The sequence below is a fragment of the Babylonia areolata genome, chromosome 12 (genome assembly GCF_041734735.1).
Source record: "Babylonia areolata isolate BAREFJ2019XMU chromosome 12, ASM4173473v1, whole genome shotgun sequence".
Lineage (NCBI taxonomy): Eukaryota > Metazoa > Mollusca > Gastropoda > Neogastropoda > Buccinidae > Babylonia > Babylonia areolata.
The window spans coordinates 41,542,976-41,562,086 of NC_134887.1; the positions used below are offsets into that span (position 1 = coordinate 41,542,976).

Here is a 19,111-nt window from a genome sequence, read left to right on the forward strand (position 1 = left end):
GTTTCAATTCCTGGCAAAGTGAACCAACAAGGTACTGACTTTTCTCCTTCCGTCTCAAACATTTCAGACATGTCAAGACGAAGGCAGCAATGCAGACAAAGTCCAAGTCCAGCAGCAAAAAGGACAAGGACTGTGAGAAGGAAAAGACAGACAAGGAAAAGGGAGAGAAGGAGGAGAAAAAGACAGAACGGCTGGAGCGGCAGCAGTCACGACACGGTCGCAGTTCTGTGCCCTTCCATCGGCGTCAGACTCAGGTGCAGGACGATGTGCTCCAGTTTGACGTGGAGCGTGTGATGAGTCACCTGCCCCCCAACCCCGCCTTCCTGCCCACGGGCTCCACCACCATCCCGCCGCAGGGTGGATCCACACCGGTCCCTGACGTGCCCATGGACACCCCCACCTCTGCCCCTTCCCCCCTGGACCCGCCCCCCAACCTCCCCTCCTTGGAGCCCACCATGCCCACCCTCAGTCCACACCCCCCCAGCAAACAGCAGGGGGCCGGGGGGACAGGGGCTGCCACCAGCCAGGCCACGTCCACCCCCACCCCCACCCCCACCACCCTCAGCAGCAACAGCAACAACAATGGGGCAGGTGGGGGAAACAGTGGTGGTGGTGGTGGCAGCAGTGGGGAGAGTCAGGGTGGGGGGGACAAAGAGGCGTCGCGTGGTAACGCAGCCAGTGTGGAGCAGCAGCAGGCATCGGGGGCAGAGGCAGGGGCGGGTCAGCACACCCTCCCTCCAAACGGCAGCTTGAACTCGGAGTTACTCACCAAGGGTGAGGAGTTGACTAGTGGGCAAGGGGCAGCTACCCCCCAGCCTAAGGCAGCAGCTACTACTACAGCAATGACGGGGGGTGCAGGGAGTGGTGTCCCTGCTTCTCCTGAATCTCACTTACCGTGGAGTGCTTTAGAGTCGTCCAAGAAGGAGCTGGTGACAAACTGGCTGCAATCGCAGCAGAGGTGTGCGGACAATGTGCTCAAGAGACCCGTCTTGCCAGACAGTGATTCAGAGGAGGAGGAGAAAGATCTAGTCTTGACAGCCTTGTACGACAAGAAGCCTGTTCATACCTGGTAAGTTCACAGTCTCCTCTCTCCCTCTCTCTCTCTCTCTTTCTCTCTCTCACTTGATTGGCAAGTATCAAATTCAGTTCATTAGAGAAAAAAAAAAGCTTTAAAGAGAAATGTAGAGGGGGGTGTCCACACATATGTAAATGAATGAAGTGAGTTGGTGATAAAGTGGATGCTTACACGGGGCAGTGGTTCATGTGCAGGTCTCATTTTCCCCTGAAGAAAAGTCGCTATGAGGTTCCACCAGAATGGACATCGCCATCAGTGGCAGCTGGCACCAGTGGCCTGGAGCCCATCTCTCCCCCCCTGGCACATTCCCAGCACAGCACATCGCACTCTCCAGCCCCACCCGATCCCTATACCTTCTCTGATGAAGCCTCCGCCAACCCTCTCACTGTTGCCGCACCCTCACGTCAAGGGCGGGATCGACAGTCACCCCGCTTTGTAAGACATCATACTGCTTCCTTCCTGCCTTTGTGTGCAGAGATAGTCAGCTTAGAAATCAGTCAACACTGGTGGTCTGAATTTTTGTAAAGGTCGATTTCTGGTAAAGTATAAATAATGCAGGTGTGTCCACCTTCTGTCTCTTTTAAAGTTAAGGTCTGAATGTCTGATTTTGATGTCCTGTTTTCTTTGATTTTGATGTCCTGTTTTCTTTATTTCTAAAGGTCTCGTTTGTGTTCTTAGTTGTTTGAATGTCTTATTTTGATGTCCTTTCGTCTTTATTATTATTACCATTAGTAAACGGCTTACTGGTACAATTGTAATGCTTTTCCTCATTATAGTTTGTGAGTATGCATGTGTATGTGATTCTTTGGGCTCTTGTCCAGTAATCTCTATTTACCATCAACTGATTTTTGATATTTTGTAAAGTTCTGTATCTGATTTCAGGATAATTATTACTGGGATGTATCCTGTCATATAGACAGAATGCAGTAATGATCACAGAACTAACCACCATGTTAGTGTAACAGTACTCGTCACATCTAGCAAACTGCACCTGATTGACAATACATTGTTGATGTAAATTGTTATTTTTTCAGGGGGAGGAACAGGGGGAAGGAGGGCCAGAGGACATAACTCATGGTAAGTGCATCAAAACAGTGTTTGAAAAAGACTTGGTTTTGGGGGGGGTTTCTGAAAGAGCATGAAGTGGTAGTTGACAATGTGTTGTGGGAGAGAGATAACTCATGGTAAGTGCATCAAAACAGTGTGTGAAAAAGACTTCTTTTTTTTCTGAAAGAGCATGAAGTGGTAGTAGACAATGTGTTGTGGGAGAGAGACTCACTAACGCCCCCACAAAAGAAAAGGTTACATGATTGCCTACATGGTGGGATTAGAAACAGTCAAGCTCTTTGCTCTTAAATGGACGCTAGTACAATGGAGTGAGTGTGGGAGTTGCAGCCCATGAACACAGGTGAAGAAGCACTATCACAGAAATAGTGACTGTAGTGGCAGCAGACAGTGTGATGGGCAGGGATCTTATACTAGTGTTATAGTAAATGTATACTAGAAACTGTTGTTGGTATTTGCAGGTTGTGTGGTTTGTATGGGTGGTTCATAGTAGAAGTATTATATGCGTTTCACTGAGTGAGAGTGACAGTTATCGTTCTTAATGGAACACCAGATATATACTAATTAAGGGAGAACTGCACTATGGCTGTCAGCTGTTTGAGTGATGACTGGATCTCCATTTGTCATGAGTCAACCTCAGAGTTATTCCAGACTTTCTAGTGTTATTGATCTTATGCAAACAGAAGTTTTTGTGTTTTCTTTTAAAGAAAAAAAGGCTTGGGCATGTCAAGAAACATTGACAGTAACAGTCTGTTTCTGGCACTTAACAAAGTGTTGTTGGAGGTAATTGTTATTGCTGTCTGTGTCATGTGTGTTGTGGACATGACAGTGGTGGACTTGAGGTGTTAGTAGTGATCTGGCACAGATATGAGAATGCTGTGTGGTGTAGATGTAACGCTGAGGTAGAAGTGAACTTTTACTGATGACCTGGTACAGATATGCCCCCAGTGGACTCACCGCTCATCTCCACGGGAAACCTGATGAGGGAGAAAGATCTGCAGGTGACTGGAGTGGAAGAAGATCTGGCCCAGCTCTTCGAGTCCTCCTCTTCAGGGGAGGAAGACAACGATGCTCAGGTCAGTCTGTCTGTTTTCTGTCTGTCTGTGTCTCTTTGTTCATCTAGGAATGTGTGTGCCATTGATTGATAGAAGTGTATGTATATATTTGTGTATGTGGTGTTGTTTATGCTTATTAAAACTTCATGCATCTCTTGTATGTGCTGCTTGTGGTCACTCGCAAACCAGAAAATTGGGTCAATCAAAAATTCATTGGGACTGAACTGGGCTCTTGGAGCTCCAGGAATAAGTATGGAATATTTTCAGGACCTTTTTAAGTCCCAGAAGTGTAAATATATGAACTTCTGTTGTTTAACCAAGTCCTAGTTGTTTCCCTTCACATGTGAAAATTGTTTCACTTGTTAGCTGGCGTTGAAATAGCGTCAAGGAATTTTCAGTAACTACGTTTAGGTAAGTGTGTCATTTTAGGAATGGTTCTAGACAATGAAATTTGTAAGAGAAGTGCATGATAGTAAGGAGAGAGTTGGTGGGGAGAGCAGGGATATGTATGTGCAGGAAGGATAAAACATGTACTGTTGAACCTCCAGTGTACTGTGATTGTGTTGATACAGACACAGAATAGATTCCTGCTGTGAGAACAGATATTTTGTCACTTGTAATTTTCAGTGTGCTACATTTATTGTTGTTCTGTTAACAGTGCATGGACCTGGGCTTTGCCCACAGCCGACCTCTGGAAGAGCTGAAGGGTGGAGGAAAAATTCACAACGAAGCCAGTGACCCACCCACGATAGGTAAGGACTGTTCCTCGGTGGCCATCTTGTTGCCTCTGGGAAGGAGAGGAATGAAATTGATTATCTTTCTTTTCTTTCTTTCTTTTTTTTCCATGGAAGAAAATGGCAGTGACTCGCAGATTAGTTTCAAGAGGTGGGTGGAGAAGGCTTATTCTGATGGACTGAAAATCAGTCTTGTGTAGATGTCTTTTAAGTTGGACTTCCAAATAATTTTATAGTGTGGTTCTAAATATTTCAGATCTTTGATTTTTATTGTGGCATTGAAGGGGTTACAGTAGAAAAGTTGAAGAATTTACAGCATACTGATTACTGTCATTTCTGAATTGTACTGGTTGTAATCATTGCCTATTCAATTCAGTTATATACCATGAGAAAATGAAATGAAATATTACTGCGAGGACTGGAAGAAAGGGAGAAACATGAGTAAGTTGTCAAATAATGAGTCATCATTTTGTGTTGGACAGCTGTATCCGAGCTGACGCGAATGTACCCCACCCCTCCGTCTCTGGAAACGAACAAGCACAGCCCACCTGACACAGTGACGGACAACCATGTACCCATGGAGGTGACTGTGGTGGAGGGGCCGATCGTGAAAGCAGAGTACCAGCCCCCTGTGAGGACCGCAGTCATGACCCTGGATGACCCCTCCAAGGTGAGACAGCCTTTATGGGTTGTAGCAGGAAGAGGGAGGTAACAGCATGGGTGGGAGCGGTTTGCCTAAGTTGCCCATAGATCCTGGCCGTCAGCCTCACCGCATTACAAAAAACAGTCACTCCAACTGACGTAAAGGAGTGCCATCATCAGAGGCCAGGAGTCAGTGTGGAGTGTGACATGTATTTTAGGTCCTGAGGTCTGTTCAAAGTCCGTCACCTTCACTGCCTGTGTGGAGGAGGAGGGGGTTCGGGGGGCATTTTAGACAAAAACAGCTCCTAGGAACTGGAAAACATTACAGCCTCTGATTACAGTGATTGCTTACAGGCTGCTGTACCAATTTCATGGCTGTTTGACCCAGAGCAAACTTCACTTGACTGTTGATAATCCATCATCTTGACCTGACTTTAAGATCACATGGTACTGAAATGTATTGAACTTTGTGTGATGAATTGCACCTGCAACAGTTCTCAAACTCTCAACTTTCAGGTAAAGAAGGTTATGAAATGAATGTGGTCTGTCCATTGGAACATTGGTTCCTGGTATGTTTTTGGACCAGTCCTGTTGATGGGGTTTTGAACCTATGTTAGAGGATTTGAAGACTTTCATTGTTCTTTAATTTTCATGTATGTGGCTAATGAAAATTTCCTTTGAAAGAAACAGAACTTGGAGCTGAGAGATTCCTGCCTGACTTTGAAGAGACATCAGGAGCTAAGTTTGGATAATGTCAGTTTGGGCCTCATTTTTATCACAAGTGCATTTTTATGTTCCAGTCATGCAAATGATTCCATTTTCTCTAAAGTGTATTTTATGTCCTAGTCATGTAAATCTATTTTCTTTTTAAGTGTAATTATATGCCCTTGTCATGCACATGTCTCACCTTGAGGAACTTACGTGTTTCAGTTTGTTGCCGTGCAGAAACCTATCAGCTGGTGCTGTGGCACTGTGTTTCAGTTCGACGTGTTTGTGCCCTCCAAGAATGTGTGTTACGTCAGCGCCCCCAAATACTGCCCCCTGCCTCCCAGTCAGCTGTCCTCAGTGCCAGCAGGAGAGGTGCCGGAGTACAAGCCTGCCGACTGGCACTACGGCCTGCCCCTCATGGACTCGCTGCATGCCCCCAGAGTGTGAGTGGTCTGCACAGGGGGGGCTGGGCTGGGCTGGGCTCTACCTCCCACTTCACTGAGGCTTCCTAGGAGCAGGAAGGGTGTGGAGAGGGGGGTGGGGAGGTGTCAAGCACAACTTATATTGTAGGGGATTAGTGGGAAGTGGGTAGAATGTACACTTCTTGACATCATGTACTTGCATGCACTTTGTCAGAAACATACGTATGCATACATACATACAGACATACATGCTTTTGCACGCACACACAAAGATATGCACTTGCGCTCACTAAGAAACTCTCTCTCTCTCTCTCTCTCTCTCTCTCTCTCTCTCTCTCTCTCTTTCTTTCTCTCCCCCCCCCTCTCTGTCTCTCTCTCTCTAGAGTGTTTATGGATGCATACCCTTGAGAGGTTTAATTACAGAAGATTTCCTTTCAGGTCCATAAACAAGACACACAGCTGCCAACTGTAAATAGAAGATAGATTAAGCAGTGCTGAGCATGCAAAAACAGGTTTGGTAAACTGATATAGAAAAACAGTCCTCTGCAATATGTTGTATTCTCACTAGCTTCTTGTTGTTTTTCATCTTCCGATGAATTCCAGTCAAAGAAGAAATACATATAGTACTTTTAAACAGGAATTTCATTGGGCATTTACCTTCAAATGCTGAAGTGTTCTGTACAGTTGCAACCAGGTGGGAGCAAGCCTGATAGATCTTTCCTGTTGGACACAACAGTTATACTGAGATGACCTTGGAAGAAGTCCCAGAAAAAAAGTTGTCTTTGAGCTGAGTGAAAAGAATGGAGAACTGATGGAAAAATACAGTAGACTGCAGGAGATTGATAGTCTCCATTTGTCACTAGCAGGGTCTGGAAACCTTGATTGTGACTTGTCTTTCCTTGATGATGGTATGGTGTTAGTAATGTTGTTTTTTAGAAAGTACCTGAATGTGCCCTCCATGTGTGGCTGTATTCCTGTGACGATGTACAGGTCAGATGGTTGTGTATGGGTTGTCTTTCAGAAACTACCTAAACGTGCCCTCCGTGGAAGGCCTGCATTGCCGACCCATGCCATCCCCAGCCTTCGCACAGCAGCAGCGCACCCCACGCACACCCATGTCCTATGAGCTGCAGTCCCCAGCCTCCACCCCCTCCTCCTACCTCAACAAGACCCTCAACTCCATGGACAACACCGGCACTAACTCCCAGCTGCCAGAGGTCCACTCCCTGCTGGTGAACATCCTCCTGTCTGACTCCATCCTCAACCTGTTCCGCGACTACAACTTTGACAGCTGCAATGTGTGTGTGTGCAATATGGACATCCGGGGCTCAGACATCGGCCTCTACCTCCCGGACACTGGCAGTTCCTCCGAGTCCTCCTACAAGTGCACTTGTGGCTTCAGTGCCATCGTCAACCGTCGCTTTGCCTTCAATGCGGGACTGTTCTACGAGGATGAGGTGGATGTCACGGGGTATCGGCACGACCGGTACGAGTGTCGCAAGCCCCCCCTCCATCTGCCGGCGGATGGGAAGGGTGGGGAGGAGGTGGAGGACGTTCCTCTGGAGGTGTTGAACTTACTGCTGGCCCAGTTTGCTACCTCCTTCCCCAGCAGTTGTGCTGCTAGTCACCTGGTGGCCCTCAACATGGCTGCTGCCACCTCCTTCACCGCTTCCGTGCTGGACGTCATGGGGCTCAGAGGTCAGTGCTGCTGGATGAGAGGAGGGGATTGAGTTGGTTCGGCGAGGGCTGGTGTAAGAGGGAATTTTTGGTTCCTCTGGTGCTGTATCACTACCTGGTGCAAAAGAGGATTGAGTTGATTCAGCTAGAGCTGTATCACTAACTGTGTAAGATGGGATAGGGTTTGTTCAGCTAGAGCTGTATCACTAACTGTGTAAGATGGGATAGGGTTTGTTCAGCTAGAGCTGTATCACTGTGTAAGACGGGATAGGGTTTGTTCAGCTAGAGCTGTATCACTACCTGGTGTAAGATGGGATTGGGTTTGTTCAGCTAGAGCTGTATCACTACCTGGTGTAAGACGGGATAGGGTTGGTTCAGCTAGAGCTGTATCACTACCTGATGTAAGATGGGATAGGGTTTGTTCAGCTAGAGCTGTATCACTACCTGGTGTAAGACGGGATAGGGTTGGTTCAGCTAGAGCTGTATCACTACCTGGTGTAAGATGGGATAGGGTTTGTTCAGTTAGAGCTGTATCACTACCTGGTGTAAGACGGGATAGGGTTGGTTCAGCAAGAGCTGTATCACAATGTGGTGTAAGATGGGAATGGATTGGTTCGGCTAGAGCTGTATCATAATGTAGTGTAAGAGGGGATTGGATTGGTTCGGCTAGAGCTGTATCATAATGTAGTGTAAGAGGGGATTGGATTGGTTCGGCTAGAGCTGTATCATAATGTAGTGTAAGAGGGGATTGGATTGGTTCAGCTGGAGCTGTATCACTTTGTGGTGTAAGAGGGGATTGGATTGGTTCAGCTGGAGCTGTATCACTGTGTGGTGTAAGACAGGAATGGATTGGTTCAGCTAGAGCTATATCACTAACTGGTGTAAGAGGGATTTGGATTGGTTCAGTTAGAGCTTCATCACAACCTTAAGAATGGGAGAGGAGTGGGGAGGGGGGTGGAGCAGTCTTAGCTCTGTGTTCATCACAAATATTCGCCAAAGAGCAGATCTACTGGCTCAGGTTTACACCAGTTTGGCATGGAAAGCATACCATCCAAAGAAGGAGTATTCCAAGGAAATGCTGTTTTTGCGATCACATCATTTGGCAGTTGGGGCATGTATACATACACTCTTTTCCTCTTGCTTTCACATAACACATATTAGGAGTGGAAAGAGATTTTGTAATAGAACCAATACTATGGAAAGGAAAATAACACATTGGCACACACACACACACACACACACACACACACACACACACACACACACACAGGTGGCAGTGTGACTGACAGAGGTGGCTTACAGTTGTATTGACGTGTGACAGACGGCAACGAAGCAGTGTACAGCACCCTGGACATGGCGCGGCAAGCTCAGGACAACTGTTACTCCCACAAGCTGGACGACCCCAGCATGCGCCTCTCCTGTCTTCACAAGTGGCCCTTCATCAGAGGTAGGTGGATCCATTCCCCCACCCCCAAACCCTCCTTACCTGTCAGCCTGTAGAGTTGGCCTGCTTTCCTTCTCCTTCTCTTCATCCTTACTGTCTGTGACTGGTGGTGGTGTTGAATGAAGGAGTGTTTGTGTCCCCAAGCATACCTGATCTTTATCACTGTCAGCATGTGTAAAAATGTAGGACGTGCATTTCTGGCTGTCTTGAGGGGGGAAAGTGAGTCAGTAAATCACTCAGTGTTTGGGTTAATGGCTCAAGATCATTGGCTTCAACCACACACACACACACACACACACACACAGAGGTCTTTCCTGAAGGAGGAGAGAGAAAAAATGGATAGTGCGAAGTATTGTTTTTGAATGCCCTTATAAGAGACAGAAAAATGCTGCTATGATCTGTTTACTGTGTGTGCATCCCATGAGATTCTTTACAGTGTGTATTTTTACTGTTGTGTGATACATACTGTTGGCTAATGTGTGTGTTGCAACTAATGTGTGATAAACACTGTTGGCTGATATATGTGTGTGTGTGTTGTCAGGTGCCCACCGGTTACCTCCCAACTCTCAGGACATCGTTCAGTGCCTCAAGTCCTTACAGCCCTTGCTGCAAGACGCCATCCAGTACAAGACTGTCACCCGCCTCTGGGAACACAGCTACAAGCTGCAGGGGCCTCTCTCGTGGAAAGACTTCCATCAGCTGTCAGGAAGAGGTGTGTAACCATTGTCAACTCATCTTCCTGCCTCTCTTCTTTCCAGTTGACTTAAACATACATGTGCATGTGTACATGTACACACATGCACACATAGTCACACATGCACATGCACACATATGCATAAGCATGTGCACATATATGCACACGGGCACACACACACACAAACACACACACACACACACACACACACTTCTTTAATGAACTGGTTTCACCCCATCCAAGCTTCTCTCCACCCTTTATTCACTCTTGTCTTCCTGTCTTTGAAAAATTAAAGGTATTCAAAAATGATTCATACAGCAGATAGGATTGAAAGACAGACCTGTCCATTGGTCAAGAATGCCAGTTTGTGAAAACGGTCTGCTCTAAGGAAGAGGTAGATTGATATCAGTTTGATACAGAATTGGATGGAAATGGCACTGTCTTCAGATGAATGATAATGCCTGTAACAAGTCGTTTTTCTGTGTCTGATAGATGACAGTGTTTGTGGTCATTAGAGACTGTGTAACTGATGATGGTGTATTCAGCAACAGTGTCAGTGTGGTAAGTGGTGACTGGAGTGATAAATGTCTCTCTGATAAAAGACAGTGTTTAGTGGTGATTAGAGACGGTGTAACTAGTTATGACATGTTTACATTGATTGGAGTATTTCCATATTGCACAGATTTCTGTATTATGACATAAATACATTGATTTGAGTATTTCCTTATCACACATATTTCATTATTATGACATATATACATGGATTGGAGTATTTCCATATTACATAGATTTCCATGCTGGCATTTTTACAATGTTCTGCTCTTGTTGTTGCCTTTGTTTTACTTTTTGTTTTAACATCACTCACTTTTAGAGGCACCTGGACCCCAGTCACAAACATTTTTAGCACTGCACAAATCAGTCGCTCCAATCAGTGCAGAGCATTCAGCTACAGTGTCAGTGTGTTGAGTGGCGACCTGCATAACAGTGACAGCAGTGGATGACGGTGTGTTGTGGCGATGTCATTTTCAGGTTCTGTGGAGAGCAGCGCCCCCCAGCCCATCCCCCACCTTTTGGCGACCCATGACCGGGACTGGCTGGCTATCTCCCCCTACTCCGTCAGGTTCTGGGTGAGATGGCACTTCTTTCACTATGTGCATCGCATGGACAAAGATTCAGACGCTTTTAGGTTTTTTTATGTGTGCATGTATTTTTATTTATGTATTTTTTGAAACTGTTTCTTTATCTGGCTTTTAGTTCAGGGTGTAAAGCATGGTAATTTGTTGTGAACAGTTTCAAAATATATTTTCTTTTGACTGAGTCATTTGGTATTAGAAAACTGCAGCATGTGCTTGTGCATTAAAAGTGCAAGGTCAAATGTTCATTGTTTAAATTTGTTTCACTGGAGTGGGGAGGGGGGGTACAGCAGGCCGTGACAGTGACAGTGGTGTCTCTGTCCAGAAATAACTAGAGGATACCAGGGGTGGGTTGCATGAGGGGATCTTAGCAGCACTATATTTGCCATGAGGGGATCTTTGCAGCGCTATATTTGCCATGAGGGGATCTTAGCAGCGCTATATTTGCCATGAGGGGATCTTTGCAACGCTATGTTTGCCATGAGGGGATCTGTGCAGCGCTATGTTTGCCATGAGGGGATCTTTGCAGCGCTATCTTTGCCATTAGGGGATCTGTGCAGCGCTATGTTTGCCATGAGGGGATCTTTGCAATGCTATGTTTGCCATGAGGGGATCTTTGCAGCACTACGTTTGCCACGAGGGGATCTGTGCAGCGCTATGTTTGCCATGAGGGGATCTTTGCAACGCTATGTTTGCCATGAGGGGATCTTTGCAACGCTATGTTTGCCATGAGGGGATCTGTGCAGCACCATGTTTGCCATGAGGGGATCTGTGCAGCGCTATGTTTGCCATGAGGGGATCTGTGCGGCGTTATGTTTGCCATGAAGGGATCTTTGCAGCGCTGTGTTTGCCATGAGGGGATCTGTGCGGCGTTATGTTTGCCATGAGGGGATCTGTGCGGCGTTATGTTTGCCATGAGGGGATCTGTGCGGCGCTATGTTTGCCATGAGGGGATCTGTGCGGCGCTATGTTTGCCATGAGGGGATCTGTGCAGCGCTATGTTTGCCATGAGGGGATCTGTGCGGCGTTATGTTTGCCATGAGGGGATCTGTGCGGCGCTATGTTTGCCATGAGGGGATCTGTGCGGCGCTATGTTTGCCATGAGGGGATCTGTGCGGCGCTATGTTTGCTATGAGGGGATCTGTGCAGCGCTATGTTTGCTTAGAGTTAAAAATGTTTCTGAGTATATGGAATTTACCGTGCAGTTACGAACATTCTTAAATCTCTGAGCAAACATAGTGCTGCAAAGTTCGCTAATGCAGCCCACCGCAGGACACTAACACACGGTGTCTATAAATAACTTCACAGGATACCTGGACACTAACAAATGGTGTCCGTAAATAACTCCACAGAATACCTGAACACTAACGTGTGGTGTCCATGAATAACTACAGGATACCTGGACACTGATACATGGTGTCCATGAATAACTACAGGATACCTGGACACTGATACATGGTGTCCATGAATAACTATAGGATACCTGGACACTGATACATGGTGTCCATGAATAACTACAGGATACCTGGACACTAACGCGTGGTGTCCATGAATAACTACAGGATACCTGGACACTAACGCGTGGTGTCCATGAATAAGTCTACAGAATACCTGGACACTAACACATGGTGTCCATGAATAAGTCTACAGGATACCTGGACACCTGATACATGGTGTCCATGAATGAGTCTACAGGATACCTGGACACTAACACATGGTGTCCATGAATAAGTCTACAGGATACCTGGACACTGATACATGGTGTCCATGAATAAGTCTACAGAATACCTGGACACTAACACATGGTGTCCATGAATAAGTCTACAGGGTACCTGGACACTAACACATAGTGTCCATGAATAACTACAAGATACCAAGACACTAACACATGGTGTCCATAAACAACTCTGCAGGATACCTTGACACTAACACATGGTGTCCATAAACAACTCTGCAGGATAACTTGACACTAACACATGGTGTCCATAAACAACTCTGCAGGATACCTTGACACTAACACACATGTGTGTGTGTGTCTCCACAGGACAAGCTGTACCTGGAGCCGTTCAGCCGGCCCCGTGATGTGCTGTACGTGGTGCTGGCCCCGGAGAACGACTTCCTGCTGCAGCACGTGCGCGGCTTCTTCAGGGAGCTGAGCACAGTGTACGAGCTGTGTCGCCTGGGCCGCCACGTGCCCATCAAGACCCTGCGTGACGGAGTCCTGCGCATGGGCAAGACCACCGCCCAGAAGGTGTCCGAGGAGGTGGTGGACGACTGGTTCAGTTTGCTGGGTGAGTGTAGTGCAGGTTGCATGCCTTGCTGATTTGGTCGTCACACTTCTCCTTTCTTGTCTCCTGCAGTTGCCTTTTTTATTCACACTTCATTGTATTCTTCTCTTGTTCTCGGTTGTTTGCACACTCACAATCACGCATAGGAGAGCACACCCGCACACAGACACATGCACACACAGACACACACATAGACAAACTTTTTCTCTTCAGTCACATGTATACATATAAAATGATATGCTTAGAGCTTGTATATCAAACATGCAGTCTCTCTCTCTCACACACTCTCTCCCCTCCCTCCCTCCCTCTCCTCTCCCTCCCTCCACCCCCCACCCCCACCCCCCTATCTGTTATAACTGTGTGGACAAAGCCAGTTCAGACTTGAGGAAATGTCCAAGATATTGTGGATGCCTTCATGAAGTGAAAGTTGTGGAGGAAGGCAGGTGACTATGGATAAGTAGCACTGTTCAATTTCTGTTGCAGGGGACAGCCCGATAGCAGCCAAGCTGAAGATGTACGCACAGGCTTTGAAACAGCTGCTTGGTGAGTGGGCAGAGTTTGACAACAAAACATTTGCTATGCTGACATTGTTTCAGAAGAGTTGTGTGCTCTTGTTTCAGAAGAGTTACCTGCTCTTTTTTCTCTCTCTCCACTACTGAAGTGTTTAGGTCATATATAAAGAGAAGTGAGTGAGTGTGTGGATGCGTGTGATGACAACTGGGTGTGTATTGAACAGACCATATTGAGAACTGCTGTGAGTGGTGTGTTTGTAAAGTACACCCATGTTGAGAAGTGCATGTGTGTTGTCACATCATGTCAAGAACAACTCTGTGTGTGTGTGTGTGTGTGCTGTGCACAGCATGTATAGAACAACTCTGTGTAGTGTACATTGTGTATAGAACAACTATGTGAGTGTGTGTGCGCTGTGCACACCATGCAAAGGACAACTGAGCATGTGTGTGTGCTTTGCACATTTTGTATAGAACTGTTGTGCTTGTGTGCTGTACACACCAGGTATAGAAGAACTGTGTGTGTGCCATGCACATCATGTGTAGAACTACTCTGTGTGTGTGTGAGCTGTGCACATTATGTATTGAAGTGCCCTGTGTGTTTGTGTATGTGCTGTGCACATTATGTGTAGAATTGATGTGCGTGTGTACTGTACACACTAGGTATAGAACAATTGTGCGTTTGTGTGTGTGCTGTGCACATCATGTGTAAAACTGCTGTATGTGTGTGTGTGTTTGTGCTGTGCATATCATGTGTAGAACTGCTGTTTGTGTGTGTGTGTGCAAATCATGTACAGAACTGCAGTATGTGTGTGTGTGTTTGTGCTGTGCTGTGCATATCATGTATAGAACTGCTGTATGTGTGTGCGTGTGTGTGCGCTGTGCTGTGCTGTGCATATCATGTATAGAACTGCTGTGTGTGTGTGTGTGTGTGCTGTGCACATCATCTATAGAACTGCTCTGTGTGTGTGTGCTGTGCACATCACATATAGAACTGAACTGAAATGTATATGTGTGTGTGTGTGTGCAGGCCCCTTGCTGGTGCAGCAGAACCTGGACCGGTCAGGGCTGGATGCTGGTGGCAGTGGGCACAAGGCGCAGTTCAAGACGCCAGAGCCAGCCCCGTCCCATCCACCCACCCCAGAGTGCAGTCAGTCCCCAGCCCCCGGCACCACCCCTTCCACCACCACCACCACCCCCAACGGCATGCACACCACAGGAGAGGACAACAAAGGTACTGACTGCCACAGGCTTGCAGGATAACTTACATGTGTGTGTGTTGGGGACAGTCTGTCGTAGATTCCCTCATCACTGTGGGTTACTGTCAGTGCTTTGGATGCTTGTTGATTCCAGTTTGTTCAGACAAGAGGCTGAAGAAACTTACAAGCTGACCAGTGATGTGATGATGTTAGTGGATAAATGATATAATGATAATAATGATGGATAATGATGCTTGTGTGATATTGGTATATTTTCCACTATGTGGATAAATGATATAATGGTGGATAATGATGTTTGTGTGATATTGGTATATTTTCCACTATGTGGATAAATGATATAATGGTGGATAATGATGTTTGTGTGATATTGGTATATTTTCCACTATGTGGATAAATGATATAATGGTGGATAATGATATTTGTGTGATATTGGTATATTTTCCACTATGTGGATAAATGATATAATGGTGGATAATGATGTTTGTGTGATATTGGTATATTTTCCACTGTGTGGATAAATGATATAATGGTGGATAATGATGTTTGTGTGATATTGGTATATTTTCCACTATGTGGATAAATGATATCATGATGGATAATGATGTTTGTGTGATATTGGTATATTTTCCACTATGTGTGTGTGTGTGTGTGTTTGTTAAGATAAACACAGGCACACTACGTAACAGTAGTAGGATTGTAGTGTGCCTCTGTATGTCGATACATTACATGTTGATACAGATTTTGCACGCCTGTACTGCATGACATGGGTATCATATAATAACAGATGTGTGATGTGAGTGAAGGTGTAGGACTGCAGTGTATGTGTATGAGTAGGACTTGCAGCATACTTGTATCAACACAGAACTCCCAGGCCCTCAGAATTGCATGATGTGTGTGGCTGTGACAGAGGGAGGCAGCACAAACACAGAACTCCCAGGCCCTCAGAATTGCATGATGTGTGTGGCTGTCACAGAGGGAAGCAGCACAAACACAGGGGAGGGAGGGCCCTGCCCACAGCGACCGGAGCCCACAGAGGCAGAAGTGGCAGAGGACAGCACCATGCCGGCCGTGGTGGTCTACATCGTCGAACCCTTCTCCTACGGTCAGGACTGGTCAGATCTGCACCGCCTGGCCATGGTGGGACTGCTCCGCGCTTATCAGCAAATGGTGCTGCCATCCCACCTCCACAGCAACACCTTTCTGCAGGTATGTCCATCCCCTGTTTGTAGCAATGTAACCTGTAGGTACTGAGGTGGACGGTTGGTTAAAACCACTGTTGGGTGGAGTGGAGCTGTCTGTATTTTCAACTCTAATTAGGTAAAGTGGCGGATATGTGTAGGCCTGCATGTTCAGAGCTCTGTCCCCGGTTTGGCATGTTTAGGTGGGTATTATTACTTGTGTTTTTTGTTTTGTTTTTTATCATCAGAGGCAATTTGGGGTTGTCATATTCAGTTTTAGTTAATTCACAGATTCCTTTGTTTGGATGAGTGATATCACCTGTTTGATTAATATTATTCGCCCTTTGTTTTAGAATCCATTTAAAACTGATGTCATTGCCAGCTACAGGTTGCTTGCTATGGTAAACATGTCACAGTTCTTTGCTAAAGCTGTGTAACTCAAGTCATTTATATTTGGAATTGCAACATACCCTATAGTGGTAAACTTCATGCTGACAGCCTGACATTTGAGGTTAGTGGTTAGGCTAGCACAGAAGTAAGTGTTCCTGGATAGCTGTATGATCGATTGTTTCTCTACAGTTATGGGAATTCATTAACACCTTAGTCTTTTGTGAAGGACCATGACTCTCAAACTAGAAGGCAAGATGGCACTGGCTGCCAGTGCTGCAACCTTATGGGCTTGCTGACCTTTTAGGACTATCCCCAGTGCTGACTGACCTAAAGCCCTCTTAGCGCTGAGAGAGTGGGGATGTAACACTTGGCTTGGGCAAGACATTCTCCACTGTAATCAAATTCTAACCCAGATAGTTAGGAGAGCAGTTGCCTTCTCTGCTGTTCTGATGGTCATAGTCGAACACAACTATCATGACAAACGTGTGTGGTTCAGGTGGTTCCCCTGAAGACCATCATGGACCACGAGGACAGCAGTGCCAAGACCCAGGCCCTCAAGTCCTTGGCCTTCTCTGTCTTCACCTCCTGCCGCTGGAACCTGGCCCACACCATCGCTGGTCGATCCCTCACAGGCTTCGGCCCTGCCGCTGCTGCCGACGTCTTCCTCAAGTCCAAACCAGTGAGTCTAGTTCAGCCTCTGTCAGCATGTCACCTGTGGCTGTCTCTTGTTTGCTCACCATTTTCTCTTTTCCTTTGTCTTGGCCAGGAGTGATTATATCAGACGAAAAAATCTTGTTGCTTTAGCAGTGCAAACATGAGCCATCTTCTTGCTTCAGCAGTGCAAACATGGGCCATAGCTTTCTTAAATACTGAGCAGACAATTGTCAATGCACAGTTCGTTACTGTTGTGTTTAAATACATGTCCTGTTTTGTTGTTGGGTTTTTTTGGTTTTTTTTGTTTGTTTTTTTGTTTTTTTCAGTAGCATCCTTTATTTAGCTCTATAAATGCCCAATGACAACTAAAATACTAATATTAGACCTCCAGACCATATTGAGGGAGACAAGCAGTGACTTGTTTGTTTGTTTGCAGGCGGAGGCTGGCAGTGTGTGGCGCCTGTACAGCCCTCCCTACGTCCTGGCCCCGCCCGTAGCCCCACCCTCTTCCATGGACAGCGACACCACAGACAGATCCAACGTTGTCTTCTTCGCTTACTGCTTGTCACATGACCAGCGCTTTCTGCTGTGTGCCACCACGGACAGTCGTGGTGAACAGCTAGACACCTGCATCATCAACATCGACATTCCCAACAGGTACACTATACTTTATTAACTCAACAAGAGAAATTCATTGGGTAGGAATAACTGGTTTTTCATGAACAGTCCTGATCCCAACAGATAGGAGTAACAGGTGTTCTGTTAGCAGTCCTGATCCTTACAGGAAGGACAGTCAGGTGATCAGGATGATATTTGTTCTTTGACTTTTGTTTGTTTTTTGCTGAGATGTACTTTTTCTCTTAGTATGACTGGTGTTATTCTGCAGTGTTTGTTCTGTTCTTTAATGTGTAGGTGGGTGTTTCTCGTACATGGTGTGAAGTTGCTCTGTTTCTGATGTGGGGCAACAGTGTTAACAGTATTTGTCTTTGTCCTCTGTGTGTGTGTGGCCTGCGTGATGTTCTGTTACTAATGTGATGTTTTATCAGTGTTAGTCTGAGGTTTGTGTGTGTGTGTGTGGCCTGTATGATCTCTTTCTTACATGGTGTGTTATCAGTGTTTATCTGTGGCCTCTATGTGTGTGTGTATGTGTTCGGCCTGTACAATGTTCTGTTTCTAATATGGAGTGTCATCAGTGTCTTTCTGTGTCCTGTGTGGCATGATGGGTGATAGGGTGCTGCCTTTGTGGGTGTAGAAACCGGCGGAAGAAAGCCTCAGCACGGAAGCATGCCCTGTCCAAACTGTGGGACTACATCCTGGGCATCGTGTCCATGAGCACACGCCCCACCAGGATCGTCATTGGCCGTCTGGGCCGCATGGGCCACGGGGAACTGAAAGGTAAATGCCCTTGCTTCCTTCTCTGTGGGGAATTGGGTTAGAGGTTCAGGGCTATGTTGGTGAACATGCTGTACTTTGCTGCTGCTGTCATCTCCACATAGTGGTGATGCTTGATGTCAGGTGCTTAGGGAGCCTCACAGGAAGAGGAAGCATGGTTTACATTAGGTGCTTCAGGAGTCTGCCTGGTAAAGGTGCTTTGGGAGTCTCTCCCAGGCTTTATCTCATAGGAAATGGAGGCATGGTTCACATTATTGAAGTATTGGCTCCACATGTGTGACCCTCCATCACGGAATGAGTCGCTTTGCACCTGACCAACTTTGCCACTAGCGACGATTTAAGGCAGGTGGGGGTCAGGTTGTCGATTTTCAGATTTTGATTCATAGTAAACTGTAGATTTTCTTTTATCTCATATTGAAGTATCTAGGCATAATTTTGTCTTCTTTTGCCTTAAAAATGTCTTAAAATACCTAACCCATCATTCTGATCGCCTATGACTTCGCAAAATCGATCAACTTTGACAAGCTTGCCCTCCCTAATCTCTTGGAATTGACCGGTTGAATCATGCATCGTTTTAAAGGTCAAGTCTGTCTCTTTTTCAATCCATGTCCTTCTCATTGGTTAAGTTTTAAACTACGAGCCAGTCGTCGCTTTCAAAATAAGGACACACAACGTAAACAGTGTGTCACTATGAAGGAAAACCCCCTCTGTCATTGGCCGAGAGAGACCATGTGACGAAACCAGCCATTCAGCACACTGGCTTAAATAAACATGGTCGCAGTGAACAGAAGCACGCGTTTCAACACAGACTTCGGAATTTCCTGACAAGAT

The 19,111-nt window shown here is 46.2% G+C and overlaps 1 protein-coding gene across 1 annotated transcript in view; it reads left to right on the plus strand.

The window, feature by feature from the left end:
* The window catches only part of LOC143288632 (mediator of RNA polymerase II transcription subunit 13-like), a 49,803-nt gene that overhangs the window by 18,007 nt on the left and 12,685 nt on the right, over positions 1-19,111 (plus strand). The window contains exons 9-26 of the mRNA XM_076597292.1: positions 68-1,069; positions 1,270-1,510; positions 2,110-2,152; positions 3,077-3,216; positions 3,854-3,947; positions 4,412-4,599; positions 5,553-5,722; positions 6,723-7,399; positions 8,700-8,825; positions 9,364-9,534; positions 10,546-10,643; positions 12,694-12,940; positions 13,421-13,480; positions 14,477-14,680; positions 15,640-15,872; positions 16,731-16,913; positions 17,325-17,545; positions 18,141-18,283. Coding sequence (XP_076453407.1) covers positions 68-1,069; positions 1,270-1,510; positions 2,110-2,152; positions 3,077-3,216; positions 3,854-3,947; positions 4,412-4,599; positions 5,553-5,722; positions 6,723-7,399; positions 8,700-8,825; positions 9,364-9,534; positions 10,546-10,643; positions 12,694-12,940; positions 13,421-13,480; positions 14,477-14,680; positions 15,640-15,872; positions 16,731-16,913; positions 17,325-17,545; positions 18,141-18,283 — 4,241 coding nt within the window. The remainder of the gene's footprint in view (positions 1-67; positions 1,070-1,269; positions 1,511-2,109; positions 2,153-3,076; positions 3,217-3,853; positions 3,948-4,411; positions 4,600-5,552; positions 5,723-6,722; positions 7,400-8,699; positions 8,826-9,363; positions 9,535-10,545; positions 10,644-12,693; positions 12,941-13,420; positions 13,481-14,476; positions 14,681-15,639; positions 15,873-16,730; positions 16,914-17,324; positions 17,546-18,140; positions 18,284-19,111) is intronic.